Below are 22951 nucleotides of genomic sequence, written 5' to 3' on the forward strand. Positions count from 1 at the left end.
AGCATCATCAGTACTTTTTTTTGATACCATTTTTTCAGCTATCAATGTGTCTGAGTATATAAAACAACTCCTTTTGGATGGCAGCTCTCTACATCTTTTCATAAAGTCATCAAAAATCCTTGAAAGATCAAAGGTTAGCCACGAACATGCAAATTTACACTATTAAAAAGTGGTATTAAACAAGTCAAGACCTGGCTGAGAGAAGTCACAGCACACACTTTCATTGGAACTGTACTTTGTATTTATGAAAAGTATATGAAATAGTACTGAAAGAGTCATTCTAGTTACTCCTTTAAGCAGTGATTTGATAATCTCCTGCAGCTGTACTAACATTATTGCTAGAACTTCATGTAGTTTATTTTGCTGACATCATATTTCTTATTCAGTACACTCTGATGTTCACAAACCAGACAAGATGCTGAAAGAAATATTTGCAATGACTGATTTTCTACAAATGAAGTATTGTGTACTCCTCCCCCACCCAGTCATTGTTTTAGTAAACTTTGTGTGCCAGAGGCTGGATGTGGGGAGTGTGAGGTGTTTCTCCAAAATGTACAGAAAGTTGCATGTTGCATAGAATGACACATATCCCTGTTTCTGCTATAAAGAAGGAAAGCACCTGATTTTTGGCAGGTTTGCTTTGCAACAATTTGGTAGCAATAACATCGCCTTGAATTGAAAGCTGGGATACCCCCACCCAGGGAAATGAATCTTTGTGATGGAAAGGGACACGGCCACAGGCTGCGATGTGATGGTGTTGTTTGGGGTTGGGCAGATACATGAAGGCATGAGCAGTCACCTGCATTTCTTTGCTGCAAATAAGATTAGTTCCTAGGTAGGTTCAGTTTGTGCTGGGAGCCTAAGCAGCTCTCCAGAATTTAGAGGAGTGATTTGAGACAAGCTTGGGAAGGCTTATGAATTGTGCCCTTAGGTTCAGAAGGGCAAGAAACGTTTTGAAATAATTATTCCCACTGGAGGCTGTAATGAGGTTAGGTTAGACACAATGAATTATTCTAATTCTTTATTGTCTAATGACACAATTTAAAATAGCTATCCAGACTTGGGCCTCCCAAGTAACTAGGTTAAATCAGTAATCTCCTACTGTGATAGAAACACTTCTATTCATTCCTCAGAGCCATTTGTTTTTGTGACTGACCAGACATAGGCTTTCTGGGTTTCAGTACAGTGATATGACTATAAGTCTTCCTTTTGTTGCTGTATGTATGGACAAGATGTTTATTTGAAGGCAACCTAGAATAGAGTTTTCAATATTAAATTTTTATTTTGAAGAAAAAACCAAAATCTTTGAAAATGATTCAGAGGAGGAAGATCATTTTGAGCAGCTGTCTCAAAAGCTAGACAGGCTAATTGCAGCATCCTAGCATATTGTCAGTAATGGCCTGGTGGCTAAATAGTTTTTTTCTTACCAAGCCTTTGAAATCTTCTTCATTAGTCTTTGGAAGGAGATCAATAAAATAGTTTTCTCTTCCCAAAGTAAAGATGTGTCTAGACTTTACAATGTAGAAGGTAAGAGTTTGTCTACGGCAATGATGAAGTTCCCACTCATAACTACTGTAATATATATGTAGGGGTCCCAACATGACTGAGTCTTCCTCATATGAGATGCTTTTTTCTACACAAAAAAAAGCAAGCTTTTCTCTTAAGTCACTTGCAAATGAACTAAAGAAGATTGGTAAAGTGGTGACATTAGGGAGAAATACTTTATTATCTCCAATCCCAAGGTAAAGGCAAATTTTTATATTTGGAAAAGGGAAGCGTTTAAAACAAGCAGATGTATTTTATTGCAGATGTATTTTTTTACTTTCACTCACTCCTAAAGTGAGAGTGAGTGAGGTTATTAAAAACTTGAGCTCCCTCAAGCATCATTCTGCTGATGTCAGTTGTGAACCATGAGCCCATGCCCATGACAGGCATTACATTCCAGCTTCCTCCCTCCGCTCTACTTGCTTGGGCATCAGTTAGATCTTGTTCCTCACTGCTCTGCAAGGAATGGCTGGCGCATGGGATTAGGAAGAATAAAACTGTGAAGCAAAGCTCAGGCAGTAGTGATTTATCCCTCTCCGAAGGAAAACAATTAAAAAATAGTGAAGGCACCTGGTGCACAGATGCAGCTGTCTCATTAGTATATTACACAGGTGTGATGGCCTGACCTGTACTTGTTAAGTACTGATGAAATGAGTGATGCCCTTTAAAGGTGAATCTAGCTTTAGCAATACCTGCTGAAAGAGATTATACGTCCATCTTCCCTGAACCTGAATGTAGTACAAGGGTTGCCAAGTAAGAGGCCTTTTTGTCCATTGTCTCAAATACTTAGGTAAGCATTTGTTGATTAACTCCTTTCTTCCTTTCTTGCTTTCTAAATAGAAATTGCAGGCAAAACTCAGCCAGGTCCTGCACATCACAGCTCTGTAGTAACAGACAGGGCTGGCTTGTAGAAGCTAGCAGAGGAGGTTAGCAATGCAATCTCTATTCTGCTGCTTTTGGAGGGAAACACAACATCCTTGAGATCTGTAGTGAGCTGTGCAAGGTCACACATCTGTTATATGGCAGAGTGAAGAATGGCACGTCTTCTGCTTGGAAAAGCTGTGTGTTCCTGGGCAGGATCCCCTGAGGGCTCATCCAGATTTATATCTGTTTGTCATTGCTCTACTAATCATCTTGTGGTTAAAGCAGATGACTGACTTAGCCTACTTAGTGGGGTCAGAGCTGGAAAATATTTCAGATCTCCTTATTCCTTGGTTTACCTTGGTTTTCTCAGCTTCTTGGGGGGGGGGCAACAGCAGCACTGAGATAGCCAAATATTTGCTCTTATGAGTACATATCTTAATTAGCAAAGTTCTTTGAAGAACTGTTTGTGGGAAGTGCTCCAACAGCAAGAGGAATCCTTCATGCTATAAAAAGCTAGGAATTGTTTCCTCTAGTGTTTAGTCACCTCTCAGGATGGAGCCACTAATTTCTCCTCCTTCCTCTTTAGTACGCATATTCTGTAAATAATTCTAACAATAAGCTGTCTGGAGTATTTTATTGCTTAATTAATATGGTTTCAATATAATGAATAAATAAGATCATATTCAGATTGTGAGTATAGTAAAGTTAAGGGGATATGATCCAAGAAGGAGTTTCAAATCCCTTCGCATCTGTTCCTCTATTTTGTTGGATTAATTTTATGTTCTAAATTAAATTATTCTTGTGAAATCATTTCCTCTGATGTTCTGCCCTCCTCCCCCCCCATCTTTTCATCATCTGTTTGCTCCACACCTTTGCTGCTCTCTCACACGGGGGAAATAAAAGCCACTTGACAGCCCAGCTGGTTGAGCAGGTCTGCACTGTTCCCCTCCATCCCTTGTGGGGCTGCTGAATGTGATGAGTTTGGAAAGCTCTGGATTGGTTAGTCTCTGTTTTCAAATGAATGCAGGCTTTCCAACTGGCATTTGTTGTTACTTTGATCCACTTTTTAATTAAAAACTTGGGAATTCAAAATCCATTGAACTGTAGTAGACTTAGTTTTTACTACAAGGCTCTTCTCTTCCTCTGCCCTAAAATAAACTCAAACACCTCCCAGGTCCTTGCTTATTCCTGTTTAGTGAAGGAGAAACAGTTGTTAAATATTCATCTCCTTTACATGGTTCTTACAAGTTTGGGGTTTTTTTAACTTTTGGCTACAGAAATGCTGATATGATTATAGCTTCCAAATCACCAGAAAAGAAAAAAAAGTCAGAAAGCAGTCAAAAGACAGGAAAACTTAATTACTGCAGGCATGTAAGATGCCTATTTAGTAACTGAAATTTAATTTTAGTTTTGCTAAATTGTAAACTCTCAATGGAAGGCATTGCCTCTGCTTTGGGCTAGAAGGACCTGAGGCGTTCTCAGTACATTTTGGACACTCCCACAAGGTGAAGACTATTGGACTGCAGGTACAGATGCTAAGGAGCTCCCTGTCCACTGGTGTAAAGAAGAGAGTCTTTGCTCAAAGATGCTTCCTTCCAGAGCCAACCTCACCCGGTGCAACCAGAGCCCTGACCCCTGCTTTGTATTCCACTTGCTGAGAGCAGCCAATGATGCTGGGCTCCAAGTCACTGATGTCTGACTGTGAGGTTCCCATTTCCCATAAAATGAGTAGTCCCATTTTCCCAAATGATTTTTCCCTCACCACCACATTTGATAATGTCAAAAGTTTGTAGCTATTTTAAATACCCTCTGCTTTTCTTAACAATGTATTTTTAAGAACTTCTAGGCATGCAGTTATTAGTGGGACTCAACTGCTTCATCTCTGGAGAAAAATTTGGTTGAAATCAGCATGATAGCTTAGAAAGCACTTGGAGAGGGACAAACTAACATGGGCAGAAGAAATGACTGTTTAGAAATGGATTATAGCTAGAAATTTACTGGTTTTCTAAGAGAACACTCAGGCCATGATAATTTGCATGTTGCCGTGTCTCCCAGTGAAAGATGAAGACAAGTATCTCCTAGTATCCCTTTGGGTATTTTTTCCACCTTTTACTCTATTTAATATTATTCTTACGCTCTTCTGTTGTATATTTCTGATTGCACCCGACTGCTTGTGGAGCAATCTATATGGTGTGTGACTTTTCCTCCTTCCCTCATAGAAATGCAAAGAGAGGATGCAGGAGGCATCCCGAATCAGCTCCTGCAAGCTGAGAGACCTGTGCTGTGGTTGTTTCTTCGTGGTGATGTGTCTTTGAGTCTGCCTCCTGAAACTGGGAATACCTTTTCCCATTTAAGGTGTATTATCCATAATCTCTCATTTTTTCCCCCAATACTTATGATTATCTCTTCCCCTGCAGTAAAAAAAAACCACCCAAACCCAGAAACTTAATGCAAAGGAAAGCATACCTGATTTATTCATACTTGTATAAACAGCATGTATTTCTTCGCATACAGGTAAATGGAATTATAAAGACAAGTCTTTGTGAATAAAATTTTGAGAAATGAGAGAGTTCACTAGTAACTCATTTACCGTGACAGGAGATGAATAGAGGTAATTTAGTCACATAAAAGTAAAATTGGCTCATGTCTTACATGGGGGTGGGAGGAGGAATATTGTTTAGAGGCTGGAAAGCAGAGTGGAGTTGAGAATTGGCAGCTGTGCTGAGGGGGATTGAATGCCTGGCTCTCTAACCGTGGGCGAGTCACTTTGTGTACATGCTCCCTTCTGTAAATACAGATCTAATTCTTGGCTAGTTTGTAGAGGGTTTTGTTGTCCCCATGTGAAGCACCAGAAAATAGTGCTCCAGTGTGGATCTGGTCTTTTGCCATATTCGAATAAGTTTTTCCTCTTTTCTGCTCCTGTGGCTGATAGATTTGTTCCATAAAAGTATTTCAGCCTTCACAGTGTTCCTGGGGACAGAGTGGAAGGTAATCCTGAAATAAAAGCAAATATAATTTGGTTTTAAAGATATACAATATTAAGACAAAAAGATTAGGGCCTGTGGAACTAGGCATTATGAGAAGCAGAAGAAGTACCTACCTCCAGAAATGATGTGTGCCTGGAAAGTTCTTTCCCAGGACTTGCCTCTTAGAAACACAAAGCAAAAAGGAGACTGAGTAAAGCTAAGCAAGAAAAAAATTCCCCTTGTTACTAGTGAAAATGATGTGAAAGTCCCCGAGTTAAAGGATGGTCAGAGCTTGTTCATGGTGTGGGCTGACTAGCGGCTTCTCCTCAAGGTGTAGAGACGGCCTGAAATAAGAGAGAGATCTGGAAAGGGTGAGGTAAATGCTAAAAGATGCATGAAATGAGCTAGAGATTTTGCATAAATTGGCTTTGGAGCAATTTGTTTCCCCAAATGGTGAAGGAGAAAGACAGCAGATTTTGTTGTGGTGTGTTTCATATTTGAAGGTGAGACAGAGAGAGGAGATTTGAGTGTAAGTTGGATTGGTTCTGACATGGCCTTTGTGTTTTGAATGTTCAAGGGTACGCTTTAGAAAAATCAGTGGGACTATCAAAAATTCATTGGTTCTACAGTGCAAAACAGTGTTTGCTTAGTGGTGTGAATGGATTAAACCCCAAAAATGTCTATTTTCTTCCTAACTAGGTCACTTTCAGCATTTTTGGACTCTCAAGAACACTAACCAATGAGACGTATTTCTACTGGCATTTTGGTTTGTAAGTCTTTGCTCCTGCTCTTTTTGAAGCTGGGATATTATAGACTGAAATGGAGATGCTAAAACTTGCATTATCAGTAATTAATATAATGATCATGTTTTTGTTTTCATTTTTGTAGGCTTTCTGGTTCCTCTCAGTGGTGATTGTGTGCAGACTGCCCTTTCTTAATGAATTATTTACACATTGTTGTTGGTGACTGGAGACAGTGAGATGACTTGTGCCTCTTTAAAACGTTCCCCTAAATTACTCTAAAGATGCTGCTGTGGCTGCACTACTGTGCACTCCACTTCTGTGCTTTTAATCAGCTCATCATGCTGCAAATCTGTGAATAATGTTGTTTACAATAGTTTGGGGATCTTCACTAAACACTGCAAATCGCTTTGGCCTATGACTTGCGGAAGTCTACAGTGATCACTCTAGAGGGAGGGAGTACTAATCCTTGTGCTTTGCAGCCCAGGCTGTGATTTACCACCAGGATTTAAAAAACCTATTCAGATTTAAGGAAGCTGTACAAAAGCTCAGGGTCTGGATAGGCAGGAAAGAGATGTATGAGCTCAGGGAAATCATAGAATCACCAGGTTGGAAAAGACCCATTGGATCATCGAGTCCAACTGTTCCTATCAAATACTAAACCATGCCCCTAACATTTGAAAGGTCTATGGGCATCTCTTTAAGAGATTTACTTGAAGGAAGTCTGTCTATAGCTACCTCCTGGCAAAAGGGCAAATCTGGTGAGATGTTCAAGCAGGCTGTGAGGTGTTTAAGGCTACACAAAATGCTGGGATGACCAGTAAAACTGCTAGGTGATGTTTGTTTTGATGAGCAACCAACAACCTGTGACTGCCTCTCCACAACAGGGAAAAAATAATCACCCCATAAGTTTTGTTTGTTTCCTTTGTTCTTTTAATACAGATTAAGACAAAAGTGGATGTAACACATACTGCATTTTAATAAGCCAGGGAAGGAAATATAGGCACAAATATTTTCAGCTCTTCCTGGCAGCTGGGTCCTTTTGTTCTACCAACACCTGCTTGTGCTGTGGAGAAGCACGGAGTTTGTGGACACACTGGGAAGAGGGAGGGGAAATTTGGAGTGGTGAGAGGTCAGGAGGTCAGTCTGCAATGTGGGGTCATATCAGGTTTGGGTTTTTTTCTGTTTGTAGCTAGCACGTCCTCTTTTCAATGTTCAGTTCTTATGTCAGGTTTCCAGAGTCGGTACCCCTGCAGATGCAGAGCAGGTGTGCTCTGTGTGTGTGGCTCCAGCTTGTAAAAGTTATGTTGTTGTCTCTTCACCACCTTAATTTCAACCCAATGGTTCCAGGAACATATTTTGCCTTATTCTTTTCACCACTGAGCTCCCTATGCCCTTTTCTCATTTGAATAATTGCCCAGCGACTGACATTTATCTTATCACCTATTGTAAAAATTTTCAGGAAGAAAATGTGTATAACTTGCTCTGCCTTTATGGCATTATAGAGTATAAGTGGTTTTTATTAATAATGCATTGCAAAACGGTCTGTTATTTGACAAGTGTACTTTTATTTTAATATTTAATATTTATGGCATGCTTGTAAGTGTTCTGCAGCAGATTTTGTAAAATTAATGGACTCCTACAAAATGGGAACTTGCTCCTCTGTCTGGCTGTTAAATTCTTGCCGAGAAGTGGAAAGAGGATGCAGGATTTTGTATGCAAATTACTAAGTTTGAGGTTTGCCTTTTCATATGTTGGCAGCCAGTGTTGGGAGAGGGGGAGATAAGGAGCTTGAGGTGTGATAAATTAAAACATTTGAGCGTAAAAGAGGAAAGAAAGCTTCAAATTTTGTTGAAACTATTCATGTTAAGATATGCACAGTTTAATTAAAGAAGCCGAACATCATTGGTCACTGATTCATCTTCACTAAGTACAACATAGCTCTGAATGATAAGAAAATGGATTGTTTACTCAGAGAGAATAAATCCAGACACAGTGTTTATTGCCTGGAATAACCACAGTTGAAAAATTGATCATCCATAAGATATTTTTTTTTAAAAAAAAAGAAAGAAAAGAGGAGACAGAGCACCTATGCTTTGTTTTCCTTGAGGGTTCCTCAGGCTGTATCTGCTTCATAAATCTCCGTGTAAAATTCTATGAAATTGCTTTCTCTGTGTGAAAATTTGACCCCACTAAAATAAACAGCAGTTTTGCCAGTTACTTAAATGGAGCTGGTTTTCTTGCTGTCTAAGTGATTTTCAGGAAGAAAAATGCTCATCAGTGCAAGAAATTTTCCCCAGTTAGCCCACCTTGATGACAGTGTGGGTATAAAGATGCAAGATTTGGTGTCCCAAACAGGTTGTGACCATGAGTAACCAATTCTCTAGTCAGAAAATATTCATACATTTCAGTGTGAGGCTGTTTCCTCCTCTTTTTTTTTTGCTTTGGAACGCAAAGAAAATAGAATTGGATACTGAGATCTGTGTTACAGTCTACCAAATACTAGTGCATAAGTGAATAGTTATAAGGATTGCTTGTATCTAAATATAGCAGTATAAAACACTAATAGAGTGTACGTGTACTCTCACTTCTTTTTTATTGAGGAATGTTCAGGTTTTAGATTAAAGTAAGATGTGGACAATACCATTTTACTGGACAAATGTATTCAATTTTGGATCTAAGAAAAAAGATCAAAGAATACTTCATTGGTTATTCAGGCAGAGATAAGTAAGAGGCAAAAAATATCAAATTGAAAAACAGGATTGTTTTTCCCTATAGCCTCAACTTCTTGTAATTTAATATAGTTATGTGGGTGCTAGACCAACTGGCTTCTGTTGTAAACTAATTTTCTCTAGAGCTCTCAAGGTGGAAGTGGTTATGGTAGCAGCTGAGGGCCCTTGCAGAAATTGAGAGGCACTCTGGCATTGCTCTGCTTTGGTCTTGCTGGGAGAACCCAAGGAGGCCTCCCAGGTAATTGCTCATTATGTAGGTCCTGGCTTATCCTCTCCCCTTTGTTTGCATCTGTGGGTGGCAGGATCAATAAGATGATAAACTCCTCTTTTCTGTTACCGTCTCACTGGACTGTGAAGGTGTGTTTTAATTAGTTTCCCATTTATCTGTACTTTTGCAATGACACTTAGAGTACAAAGGTGCTTCATGAGAAAAAGAGGAAATAACACATTTCTTTTTTTTTTTTTTTTTTAAAAGACTCTCAGTTTTTTCTAGCATCTAGTTTTCACAGAAAGGGTCATTGGGCACTGGAACAGGCTGCCCAGGGAGGTGGTTGATTCACCTTCCCTGGAGGTGTTTAAGGGACAGGTGGACGTGGTGCTAAGGGGCATGGTTTAGTGTTTGATAGGAATGGTTGGACTCGATGATCCAGTGGGTCTCTTCCAACCTGGTTATTCTATGATTCTATGATCTTTCTTTAAAGGTTCTGCCCTTCCAAGCCTTCTGAGTCTCCTCCTCCTCCTCTACTTTTTGTTCTTTTGCTGGCTTGGCTTGCACTGGAGCTTAGTCACCAAAACTGGTTTCCTGGGCTGTCTGAGCAGTGGTTCTGCTGTGCTGTGAGAAATTGCCGTGCCTGCTTTTAGGAATTCTGCTTTTGTGCTTTTCTACACCGAGACACCACGTGGGTGGTTAGCATTTTATTGTGAATCCTTGGCGCAGTTACCTGCAGGAGGAGTCAAGCCATTATATTAACCTTCCTTCCCATATGGTGCTGGCAGTGCTCAGCTCTGTAGCATTTCTTGGCTGAGATGCTCTGACTGATACCTGGCTTTGTGGCCGCTGAGCAGTTCCAAAGCTGGCCTCTTCTCTCAAGGGACAGGGGACAAAACGAGAGAGAATGGCTTCAAGCTCCACCAGGGGAGGTTCAGGCTGAACATAAGGAAAAAAGATTTTCACAGAAAGGGTCATTGGACATTGGAACAGGCTGCCCAGGGAGGTGGTTGAGTCACCTTCCCTGGAGGTGTTTAAGGGATGGGTGGACTAGGTGCTGAGGGACATGGTTTAGTATTTGATAGGAATGGTTGGACTTGATGATCTGATGTGTCTTTTCCAACCTGGTGATTCTATGAAAGGCCTTTCTTCTGTTGTGAGGTCCTGCTCTGATATGTCAGAAGGAACCTCAATGGGACCAAGGAGGCACATGTGGTGGGGAGGAGAGGTCAGTCACCCCCTTGGATGGGATTTGGGCTCTTTGCAACTTGGATCAAACACCCGACCTGCATCTTTCACTGTCCAAGTAAGTACCCGAGCCTCTGGATGTCTGGATTGCATTTCTGGTGAGCAGATGACAGTGACAGTAAGAAAAAACTTCTGTAACTGAAAGGTGGATTTGTGAAGAACTATGGCTTTTCATAGCTAGCAAATCTACTCCCCTAACTAGCCCTTCCCTCAGTTTTCATGTAGCAGAAGGGAATGGAGAATTTTCCCTTACAACTCATGGTATGTCTCAGTAGGATTCAGTTCACTCTGGACAGAGTAGAAGCCTTTCATCAACTAGGAGGTTCCACAGCCTTGAATTCATTGGGGAAGGCTTGGAAGTGGTGGAACTTTGTGTATTCTGCATTAACAATCTGAGTCATTAGAGTGAGAGGTCAGCTGGATTGCAGGCAAGGAGCTGGGAGCAGAGGCTTTTGGGGCACAATCATGGATCATCAGCTCTGTTGTCGCATGCCCAAAGGTGTTGGTCTGCAGCCACCCTGCAGTGCCTAAGGGGTGGGCAGCAGGACTGTGGCAGCACCCATGCTAAGCATTACTGGTTATGCGTGGGCAGACAGCAAAGGAGTCTGGTGGCAAACTGATTCTTAGACACAGAAGACATTCGGGGACCAGTTGTCTTGTTCCTGAACCACAAAAGGAGCTCTGTGATGCCTGACCTGCTGGTTTGAGTCTCTTGCTGTACCTCTGCCCTTCCCAGGAACAGTTTAGTAAACATGTCTAGATGTTAGACTTCCTTGGAGGTGTTTTGAGCCATTATGTTTTGCTTTCCCTGAATTTCTTCCGTGAGCTGATGTTTGTAAGCTCCCTCCCAGAATGTCTATGGAGTGTTGTATTAATTCGCTGCTGCTGACCTTTCTTAGCTCTGGGTGGTTTCTTGGAGGATGGCTGAGACAAATCACAAAACCTGCGTGCTGCTGTGGGTTAGAAGGTGTTATATAAACTAATGATTGGAACAGTGCAAGAAAAATACTTCTAGAATACATTCTTTCTGATTACTTGAGCACCATAGAAATGCAGCCCAGTATTTCATAGAATCATAGAATGGCTTGGGTTCGTAGGTAAAGATCATGCAGTTCCACGCCCCGTGCTGTGGGCAGGGACACCTCCCACCAGCCCAGACCGCCCAAGGCCCCATCCAGCCTGGCCTTGAACACCTCCAGGGATGGGGCAGCCACAGCTTCCCTGGGCAACCTGTGCCAGTGCCTCACCACCCTCAGAGTGAAGATTTTCTTCCTAATATCTAGCCTAAATCTTCCCCTCTCCAATTTATAGCTATTCCCCCTTCATCCTATCACTCCTTTTAAAAAGTCCCTCACAAGCTTTCTTGTAGCTGCTTCAGGCACTGGAAGGTTGCTATGAGGTCTCCTCTTCTCCAGGCTGAACAAGTCCAACTCTCTCAGCCTGTCCTCGTATGGGAGGTGCTCCAGCCCTCTGATCATCTTTGTAGCCCCCTCCAGACCCATTCCAACAGCTCCATATCCTTTTTATGTTGAGGATATTGTTATTTAAAGTAACATCAAGTCTTGCAGTGGCTTGTGGTTACCACTGGAAAGCTGAATGCACATTTCTTAGGAAAAGCTCTTGAAAAACACACAAGAGGATCTAGGAATTACCTCAAACTCAGAAACAAATGGAATGGAAAGAAAGAGTGGCTGAACAGCTAAAGGATGATCAAATTATAACACCCCCCTCTTGTAAATACAGCATTTGGTGTTGTTTTGCACATCCCTTAATTTATCCCTCCCACTATACTTATCTGTATCTGTTTCCATATGGTTTTTTCCTATACACTGTTCTTTGCATTGTAATTTTGTAACAGAGCATTGTAATATTTTAAATTTCAAATTGAGGGACCGGTATGAAGCTTATGAATATAGCTTTTCACAGTACATAGAAACCATTTTTCCCATAGAGTGGAATACACAGGAAGGTTATGAGCCTCCTCTTATTCTGAGTATTTTGAAGTTAAGGGATTTAACATGCTAGGAGAGAGCAGCTGTGGCTTATAAGATTCAAGCAGCAGTAGAGGAGCAAGCTCTGAAAATGCACCTCTGTGAGAACAGCCTTTACCTTTGAGAGGGGCCAGAGGGAGCCAAGTTCCTCTGAGCTGAGGGAAGCAGAGTTGCCCTCAGCAGTTAAACATAAAGTGCCGGGTTGAGAAAAGTAGGACAAAACATTTCTGTGCTTTATACCAGCTAAAGCACCTCAAGGAACAAGATGGGAAGTAGTTTGGGAGGGAAAGTGCTGGTTATTAAATAGCAGTATTAGCTATTTAGCAGGTAGAAGTTAGTAGTAGACTCCAGGTAGGGATAAAAGATGGATTGTAACATCTGAACTGCTGAGTAAGAGCAGCAGGATCACAACTGTGAGATATTACAGCAGTGCAAGAAAGCTGAATAGCTTTGACCACATAGTTTAGTAAACAAATTTCAAACCAGCTGCTGTTAACTAGTGATAAGCCTGCCTATCACACAGGCACTCCCCAAGTCTCATCCTCATGCCTGGCTGCTGGACCATCTTGTGTTGCACTCAGCACTCAGACAAGCCACTTATTCCTCTGTTATCCCATCCTTAGGAAATCACCTATATCCTTGGTTTGCCCACCTTGAAGCGCCCTCTAAACATCCTACAAGTCTTGCTCAATAACAAAATCCTCTTCTCCTCCTTGCTCCTTGGCAATGCCCATGCCCCAAACCCCAAAATGCACTTTGCTCCTGTTACTGATGGGTGGATGGCTGGGCGCTGGGACTGATGCTTTGCTGGGATAGCCCCTGGGACGGGGCCTGGACAGGATGTACTTTCCTCTGAGTCTTAGAATCATAGAATCACTAGGTTGGAAAACACCTCTTAAATCATCGAGTTCAACCATTCCTATCTGCCACTAAACCATGTCCCTGAGCACCTCATCCACCCATCTTTTAAACACCTTCGGGGATGGTGACTCAACCCCCCCCCCCGGCAGCTTCTGCCAGTGCCTGATGACCCTTTCTGTCAAAAATTTTTTCCTGATGTCCTGTCTCAACCTCCTCTGGCAGAGGAAGCTTGGGTTTCCCACCTGTGTGCCCCTCTGGGAGTGTGGAGATGGGCTGACTCCCACGGGTCTGGGAGTAGCATTACGCAGTGCCTTAGTGCATTATTGCCTGTGTGCTCCTTTGTATGTGTGCTGATGAGCTTTTAAAAATCATGTAACCTACCATGTAGGACCACCAGCTGCAGCATCAGAATCCTTTAACTGTCCCCCGTGGCTGAACTAAGTAACTTCGGGCTCTTCTGTCATGTGTGTTGCCAATTATAACGTCCCTCTGAGCTTTGTGAGTACCAGCAAGTCCCCTTGTCATAGGGTGATATTCCTTGGCAGCTGAATCAGTGACCAGAATTTGACAGTATAGTGAAGTCACACTGACAATTTTATTATTTCTTTTCTAACTGGAGGTGCTCAACACTGATAGTACCTCTGTGTTGCTCTGATGGTATGAAAGCAACACACAATTGCAGTAAAAGGACCAAATATTAAGGGCTACAAAGATGATCAGAGGGCTGGAGCACCTCCCATACGAGGACAGGCTGAGAGAGTTGGGCTTGTTCACCCTGGAGAAGGCTCCAAGGAGACCTCATAGCGACCTTCCAGTACCTGAAGGGGCTACAAGAAAGCTGGGGAGAGACTTTTCACAAAGGCTTGTAGTGATAGGATGAGGGGGAATGGATGTAAACTGGAAAGGGGCAGATTTAGACTAGACATAAAGAGGGTGGTGAGGCACTGGCACAGGTTGCCCAGGGAAGCTGTGGCTGCCCCATCCCTGGAGGTGTTCAAGGCCAGGCTGGATGGGGCCTTGGGCAGCCTGGGCTGGTGGGAGGTGTCCCTGCCCATGGCAGGTGGGTTGGAGCTGGATGATCTTTAAGGTCCCTTCCAAACCAAACTATTCTATGACTAATAAAGAGAGGGGTCTTTAATGTCCTGTAAAATGTCAGTATGGATATGTTGAAATGCAAAAAACCTTCCACAAATAAGCAACAAAATGTACACAGAAAGTGGAAAGAGCATGTAAAGTTTTAGTGAGGGGTTTTCAAAAGGAAGGTTGATTTTTAGTCATTTTAATGACAAGGTGAGTGAGAGCTGGGCCAGATAGAAGAGCAGATACCCAAGAAATGAGGATCAAACTGCTGGCTTTTGAGGTGCTGTTGGATGCCAACAGCCTGCTGGGCTCTAACTGGATTCTGCAGCTGTGTGACTTGCTCCATGCATGGCTCTGTGTGTCTGAGTAAAACTAGGAGAGAGCAAACCCCTGTGTTATCTCTTCTTGTAGTGTTCAGACAGGAACTCTCAGTCTCGGCAACCATTTTTTGGCTTTGGCAGACTGCGTTTTGATGCATAATCTTTTCTCCTGCATTTGAGATCAACCAGGATAGATTAATCCCAAGATTAAGGTGGATCAGAGGAAGAGCTGTTTCCACAGGATGCGGTTATATATGTGAGTGCTGAGTTATTCTTGTGATAGAACCATAGGGCAAGGCAGACAGCAGGGCAAAACCCTTTCAGTCTTGACTAATTATCAACTTGGTCCTAGTTCCTCCTTTTCCCTGCAGAAAACAAACAACACCAAGGATCCAATTAAGAGACCAAATTGATTGAAATTCTAACTCAGGCTTGTATTTATGTCTCTCGTGAATAGTTTGCTGCACTAAGTTTTGCATTAGTTCACGCTTAACTTGTTGAGTAGCATTTGTGTGGTTCTGGAGGAGGGGAACTGCTTGCTTACTCCCTGAAGGACGGCATCGTAGCGCTGCAACTGTGCTGGAAAATGAGGCTCTAGATAGAAGAGGTACCCTCAAAAATCACTTACTTAAGCAGGACTAATTAGCAAGTTCTCTGACAGAAATTTATACACTACTGAAACTGTTCTGTCAGATCATGGCGGTTTATTTCGCAATAATCTTTGGCTGAGGCTTTCCACTAAACGGAGAAAATAAGGTTAGCTATGAAGTGTGGCTCTTATTTCAATATTTAGATGGAAGATCTTACCGACAGGTCCTTTCTGACACAAAATGTAGTTTAGTTACAGTTCCTATGACAACTGTTGCCCTCTCCTCCGGAGCACGGACTAATGATACGTCTTTCATTATGCGGTCATGTAACACCAGGCGTTATGACAGCCTTGTCATCTCTGCTCCCGTGTTTGCTCCTAAATGGCATTTAGCTGAGCCCGCTTGTTTTGTGCAGAACAATGGATTGGAGTGACTGACCTTCACTAGGCTTCCTGCCTGCCACCTCTGACTTGCTTTTCACTAGTAATCTCATTTTCTGCCAAAATAGGATTAATTTTATTGACAAAAAATTCTAGGAATTTATTTCTGTGGTAGCAATTCTATACCCTGACTGCCATTAATTAACAACAGTATCTTAACAAGTACACAGAGTACTAAGCCGTATCAAACCACTCTGCTGATGAAAATTTATGAGTCTGACAGCCAAACCAGACTCTGCAGCAGATTCCTGCAGTTAGTTCTGCAACACACTCAGGAGAAAACTCTAACAAGTTGAACAGATATATTAAAAGACTTTATTCACAATAGAGAAATTTTTACAAATATAAGTTCTTAAAAATTAAGCATCTTGATCTATTATGTATTCCATAATTTCAGTTAATACAAAGATGAAAAGACTAGATGGGCTATGTACAAACCAAAACCAATTTAAATGCGTGATAGAAATGGATAATATGTATGACGAAGTCACCATAGAAACACTGGGCATTGCAGAAATCTGTGTACAACCAACACATATGCAATACTTATCTCACAAACAATTAAAACATTTTTTTTTTCCCATGACAATGTGGGTGCCATTTAAAGTGATCTACCTCTTAGGATTTAACATACGCAGTTTCAAATTCATTATTATGCTACAAAGAAATGGAAAGTGTAGGCAGCGTGTTTATGCAAAGATAATGTCCCTCCACCCCCGCCAAGCAATTTCTTTTGCTCTTATGAAGGACTCGGAACACAGTGACCATCACCAGCCACTTCCACGCAGCTAGTTCATGAATAGGAAATAAAATGCATGTTATCTCAGCAACCTAATACGCATTCGTAAGTACTGGCTGTTTCAAACTTTGGTGTTCTGGGGTTATTTTTTTTTAAAAAAAGGAAGAAAAATCAATATATTCTCAGTTTATGAAAAGTGTTTTTTTTTTCTTACAGTTGGCAGATCTATACATTGTACAATCTTCTCGTCTACTTACATTAGTTTACAAAAAGTACAGTATAGTGCAGTTTTTACATACAACCTGAATACCAATACCAGTCACATCAAATTTGTGCTCTTTCACAACTCATCGCAACTCCCAAACTAAAAAAAAAAATATATATCTATTCATACTAAATGTCTGTGTTATAAGGAAACAGTCATGATGCTTATATTTATGTTACGAAGGACCCAATGCATACGGTAGTTGTGTGTTTGTAGCCTGCTTTTTGAAACACGGAGAAGAGCGATCTGGTTCTCCACTCTTTCTTTTCAGCTTGTTAAGTAAAGGCAAGATCACTAGACGCTTCTAGGGAAAACATACTGTGATTAAGAAAACGATGTAAAAAGAGGCTTACAAAACACATTTCTCAAAGGCTGTTTTTGTCTGAGCTACTGTAGATATTTAACAGATATGAGGCATATAGCAGCACATGCACAACCATGTGATACGCAGCAGCAGATGACCTAATAAAGATAACTGAGTCAAAAGTAATTATTACTTTTTGGTTACAAAGGGAAGAGAATTTTTGTTTTACTCCTCAGACAGAATTTCTCTGTGCTACTTGGCACTGGGGGAGAGCTCCTTTATAAATACTGAAGAAACAAAATGAAATATTGTAGGTCTCTACTGCCACAAACTCTGGAGTATCAAAATCAGCAGTAGTTCTGCTTACCAACAGAGGAGAGCTAAGGCTTCATCCTGGCTAGTTCAAGGAGGTGTTCCCCATCCCTGGAGGTGTTCAAGGCCAGGTTGGATGGGGCCTTGGGCAGCCTGGTCTAGCAGTAGGTGTCCCTTTCCATGGCCAGGGGCTTGGAACTGGATGATCTTTAAGGTCCCTTCCAACCCAAACTATTCTATAATTCTATGATTCTAATTTCAGAAAACTGTTACTGTGACATGAGGGAATCCATACTTTAAAACATAAAATAACAATTTAAAATAAAAGCAGTAAAGTAAAAAGTCTTGACTCGATGCACCAGTTCCAGGTAAGCAGGCTTTATCTGAGGCAGATGCACACGTTTCTATCCATTCTCCCAGCTCTGGGTTGCGCAGGCTCAGCCCCATTCATGTAGGAATGCACAGCTCTGCCAGTCCTGTGCTGCGTTACCACAGATCCTCTTGCCTTGCCTTCTACATAAATGTCTTTGGCAGCTCAGGCGGCACATACCCTCTTCTCTGTTCGCAGGGGAAGCAGAGGAGCACTGCTGTCTTTATGGACTCCAGAGGGTCACGTTTATGGGTCAGCCTCTGGCTAATACATGCAAAAGTGTTATCTTTGCTCTTGGCTTCTACTTACGAAAAACTACATCACAGACATCTATCAGCACAGAAAAAAATGTACTCTGTAATGCCTAAACAAATGTGCTTCCTCTACTGTGATTAGCTATGCTGGAAATGTGAGCTATCTTACTGAATACCTTTAAACAAGATTACTGTTCAGAACCGTATTTGTTTTGCTGCAGTCAAATCAGTGAATAATGTGCTTTCTCAGAATGGGAAGCCAGGTGTTATACCCTATTCCAAACAAAGTTATCTTGTCATTAAATGAAAACCTAGGTAGACTTAATAATCATGTAAACCACTCCAAATTACACTTCAGTAGAAACAAGAATTAATTGTGCCTAATATTTTTCCCTTTGGTGATGCTACAAAGTAAAACATTTTTGGCATAGCTGTAACCCTTCTTAGTAAGCCAGGCCTCTAATCTAGGGAATAATTTTAAGCACACTGCATTTCTGTCACTCAGAGCAAACAGACTCGGTGCTTTCAGAAAGTTTGAGTTCTACACTGGATATTTTCTGCTCTGAATAATTACCTTTTTTTAAGGAGGCAAATTTTCTTCAAGGAATCTGGACATCTGATTTTATTCATGTAGCTACATTAAATTGTTCTGTGACAATAAATTACCAAGTCTGGTGTCAAGTCTGAACTTATCTGAATGTTTGAGTGCCAGAAAACCGAACAAATTGTTCTGGTATAATTCTCAGCTACCAAGAAAAGGTCATCCAGTATTTTTTGTGTTTTTACCATCCAACCAGACGAAAGCTACTGGACTAAATACATAAAGAAGGCAAGACTCCCTTTCTTGATATGAAATTACTATCTTATTTTACTCCATATTAGCCTGACTAAAGACATGAGAATAACATCACTTCGAAAAGGAAGGAAACAATTTTATTCTATTACGATATTCGAATCAAAACCTGAAAAACTAATGTCTGCTAACTAATGCGCTAAATTCATAAAAACTAAGTTTAGACTAACTTCAGTGTATACCGCAGTTTCAGAGTTATGTCTGCATGAGATGAAAATATTCCTATGTAGACCTCATTGACAATGTAATACATCAGATACTTTACCAAATGATGATAGACCCGCATAAGAAGAGGCTGTCACAGTCACAAGATTTGTCTTGAATGACACACAAAACAAATTAACATAGAACAAAAAAAAAAAAAAAAAGAGAAAAAAAAGCTCTTTATACGTAATTCAATATGGCTTTTTGCAACATGGCAAAATATTACAGCTTAAAGCAGACATCTCCTCACAGAGGAGAAAAGAATTTTGCAGTCAAATTAAAAGCATGAAGGAAACAACACACAGACACTCTGCTCCTTTTGGCCAAGGTGATACTGCAGCCTAACAAAATCTGGAGAGAGGTCCTATATCCCTTCCAGGAACTGGTCCAGCTGGATAAGAGGAATGAAGAGTTGGGGTCCTTTCATAAATATTTACTGTTAAAGAAAACAGACTGCAAAACACTTGATTTAAAAATTTAACACAGGAATTTAAAACCTAATCATGTGCCCAAGTCTTGGAAAGAGACGTAAGGAAGGAAACAAAAATCTTCATCTATTTCTCTTTTTCTTCTTTATTCTCATCATCTTTGTGAAGAATAGGGAGAGGATGAGCCTCTGTGTTGAAGACCCAGTGTTCAAATGGAAGAAGATCATCTTCAGAAAATAGCAAATACAAGTACCTGGCAAGAAAAAAAGCAGGAAACATGACCACATCAGGGAAGTGAAGCTACAATAGTTTTCAGGAAAACATAAATGCCTGGTTTCCCTAGATGAATGGGTCAATGGAAACAGCTGACCAAACACAAAACACCAATAAGCATCACAATGATTAGTACAAAACTTTGGGATTACTCAACTCAGATTGGATTCAAGGATGATGGCAACTGGAGACCAACAAAAGAACACTCCTATCCTGATAGAGGACAAAGAAGTTTAGGCTATCAAGGTTACATACCAGTTCACTTCACTTCCATTTAATCTTTGGTAATTTTATTACATATTGTTTTGATAGTATAAAACCATAGTAATTTTTTTCTTCCTGAAAGTCCACATATATCAAGATGTAGGAATGGAAGTACTGTAGTCCAATTCTGTCTTACTTCTAAGAACAACCTCTGGCGTAGGATTTTTAAAGATGAAAACTAGCACTAGACCAATAGCTTGGACAGCCATTTACTAAGATAGGGTCTATTAAACCCAGCAGTAACCAATAAAGAAATCCAACATTTTATTTATTGTCATGATACAAGGTGGTAGCTAGAGTAGCATGACTACTGAAGTCTGCTTAGCGATGAAAGTCTGCTCAGCAAATGAAATTTTATTTTCTCTTGATCACCATTCTTCCCTGAAGGCTTTTCCTGGTCTAATTCCAATAGGCTAATTTAAAAGATATAGTGGAGGCTGCACACTTTCAAAAAATGCCACCACGTACATAAATAGATTTATGCTATTTCATTCACTTGAGTATTACACTGTCTTTTAAAGGGCACAATTGCTTTTGTCTAATCTTTGCAACTTTCTCAGAAAAAAACTTGTAGAGACCAAGACAAAACTTCCTCATTTCATTAAAAACTTAGGAGATGGTTATAGATAATGAAAGCTTTTGTTTTTCCTCTTAACAGACCATAAGAGCTTACCATGCAAGTTGACTTCTTTTTCCTTTTCCTGTAGTTTTTAAAATGAGAAGTAAACAACACAGCCCTGATAAGCCTTCTGCCTAGTCAATTTGTTTCACTAGTGTTGGCATATATAATTAGACCCTATCAAAGCTAGGAGATGTAATTTCTCAACAAAGACTATCAAGTACCTTTATCAGAAGCAAAGATAACTTCCAGAAGTCACAGAAATTAGTTTATTGATATAAAAGGGAAAAAAAAAAAGTGATTTTGCTTGCTGTCTCCCAGAAAAAGCTCTACTCTTTCAGTCAGATTTTGTCACATGAATGTCAAGGGTACTAATGGTAAATGCATCTGTAAAGATGATACATAAAACTAATTCATATTAATGAAAATCAACCTTCTTAACTTACTTGAGTGTCTCTGAAAGGAAGAAACTTTGCTGCACATCATCATGGCTTTCATGACTGTGATAAACATCTCTAATGCCAGAATAGCCACCATCTATTCTGCAATGTTTTTCCAGGGCCTGAAGAGAAGTGAGGAAGAAAAGACAGTGGGATTAACAAAATGAATCATCTGTCAGTTTTACTTTGTTTGACAATAAAGCTATAAAAAAAAAAGGCCACCTTTTTTTTTATAAAGAGATGAAAATTAGATAAAACCCTAAATAGAAAAGACATGGGCACACATATCTAATTTTACACTTGGGAAGAGAAAAAAAAAGATAAATTATTAAAAGTTTATAATTTTAACCAGTTTTCAGAAGGAAGGATACGTGGATTTTCACTTGTTTTTTTTTTCCTCCTTTTTAATAGGAATAACAGTTGCCTCTCTCTCACAGGCTTGTCCATCAGCCACTGGAGATTGTGTTCCATAAACCTTTCCTGGTCATACTTTACTGCTTAAAAATTGTGATAGAATCGAATGCCATGATAAAGACCAGTCTTTTCCTTACCTCCTGTAAATAGTTTTGGAAAAGGAAAGGCAGCTCTCCATTTTCTATGTAAGTTGCTTGGTTTCTCTTTGCAATTATTTCATTTTTTAATGGGAAAGCTGTAATATATGGCTGTAACTGAATTTCTTTTCTGCAGAAGGTACTATTTTTTTGCTACCTTTCTGAAAAGCTTTCTGTTACACAGGATGAGGCGGAAAGCTAGCATATGGCTGGGCTTAAGGTATCATGTTAGAATAAGAATGTGTTTTCTCTTACTAGTTTCTAAACTGTGAAACTGTGTATTCACTTAAAAGGTGTAAAACCAATGATTGTTTCTTATTTTACATGTAAAAATATATTTTCTGCACACAGGAATGGTCTATATGATCAGCTAATTTTGAAGAAGAAAAAAATGATCAGGCGAAGGGTATATACACAAGGGCAAAACACATGTACCTGGAGATGGAACTGTAGAAGGTATATACAGTTGTATTATTTGATAAACTTTTCTGCTTTTCTTTCCTTGCATCTAATACTTTATTTGAATATTAGCTCTCTTATCACTGCTTTATTTAAAAATATTAATTCATCTTTTTTCTTTATAATTGACCTATTTAACAAGGTCGAAAATATTCTTAGCCTCTTTGTTTTTCTTATTCTGTTTGATAATAACTCTCTGCTATTATGCAGTAAGTAAATGTGTGAAGAGAATCAAAGATGATTATATTTAAAACAACTCATTATTCCAAAATAAACGCAGAAAATACTCTTTAGCCCTAAATAATTCTCACAAAGAAAATGATGGAATGCATGATGGATTACTACATGGTGCTTGCTGTGGAGACAGGTATTGGAGCAACTTTCAGGTAGAAATACCTGGAGCTTTATCAGCCTCCCCCCAACGGAGAGACGGAAAACAACTACTCCCTCAATTCCTGAAGCTACAACAAATATCACTAAAGAGATTTACACGATGTGTAGATTTTATCTAGGGAAAGATGCTGCATTTGAAACCACACAAGGCAAAAAAACTAAGAAAAAGCAGAAGATACATCTAAAAAAAGCAAATGGGCAGAATAACCATTTTCTGATAAAAGATGGGACTAGAAGTCACTAATAATTACTGAGGGATCCATCACCTCTACCTGCTCTAAAGGCTGTCCAAGATCCGTATTTTGCTGTGAGTAGATATCCTAAATGTCCTTGGTTTTGCTGGAGTCCCTGCAAGCTATCTGCATATATTTAGCTTGCATGTCAGCCTCTCCATAGTTTTCACTGGAGAGTAAGCTGCCTATTGTATATTTAAAAGGGATTTTTCTCTGGGAGAGATCCTTTAAAATGTAACAGGCCTATTTGTCTTTTCTTATGTGTCTTTAGGTTCTTTAATTTTCCTGGACACTTTTACTAAGTGACAAATATACTTAAGTTTTAACAAGTAATTTCCCCTGGCTGGTAGTCCTTCTCTCTTGTCTACTTCAACCTGCAATGAATTCAAAATGCTGAATCTGTGT

General features: G+C 40.1%; 1 protein-coding gene across 1 annotated transcript in view; it reads right to left on the bottom strand.

Moving 5' to 3' along the window:
* Positions 1 to 18215: 18215 nt before the first annotated feature.
* The window catches only part of MAN1A1 (mannosidase alpha class 1A member 1), a 157751-nt gene continuing 153015 nt past the window's right edge, over positions 18216 to 22951 (bottom strand). The window contains exons 11-12 of the mRNA XM_069851778.1: positions 20917 to 21032; positions 18216 to 19567 (exon numbers count right to left, since the gene is read on the bottom strand). Coding sequence (XP_069707879.1) covers positions 19441 to 19567; positions 20917 to 21032 — 243 coding nt within the window. The 3' untranslated portion in view covers positions 18216 to 19440. The remainder of the gene's footprint in view (positions 19568 to 20916; positions 21033 to 22951) is intronic.

This window comes from Phaenicophaeus curvirostris, chromosome 2, assembly GCF_032191515.1.
Source record: "Phaenicophaeus curvirostris isolate KB17595 chromosome 2, BPBGC_Pcur_1.0, whole genome shotgun sequence".
Taxonomy (NCBI): Eukaryota; Metazoa; Chordata; class Aves; order Cuculiformes; family Cuculidae; genus Phaenicophaeus; species Phaenicophaeus curvirostris.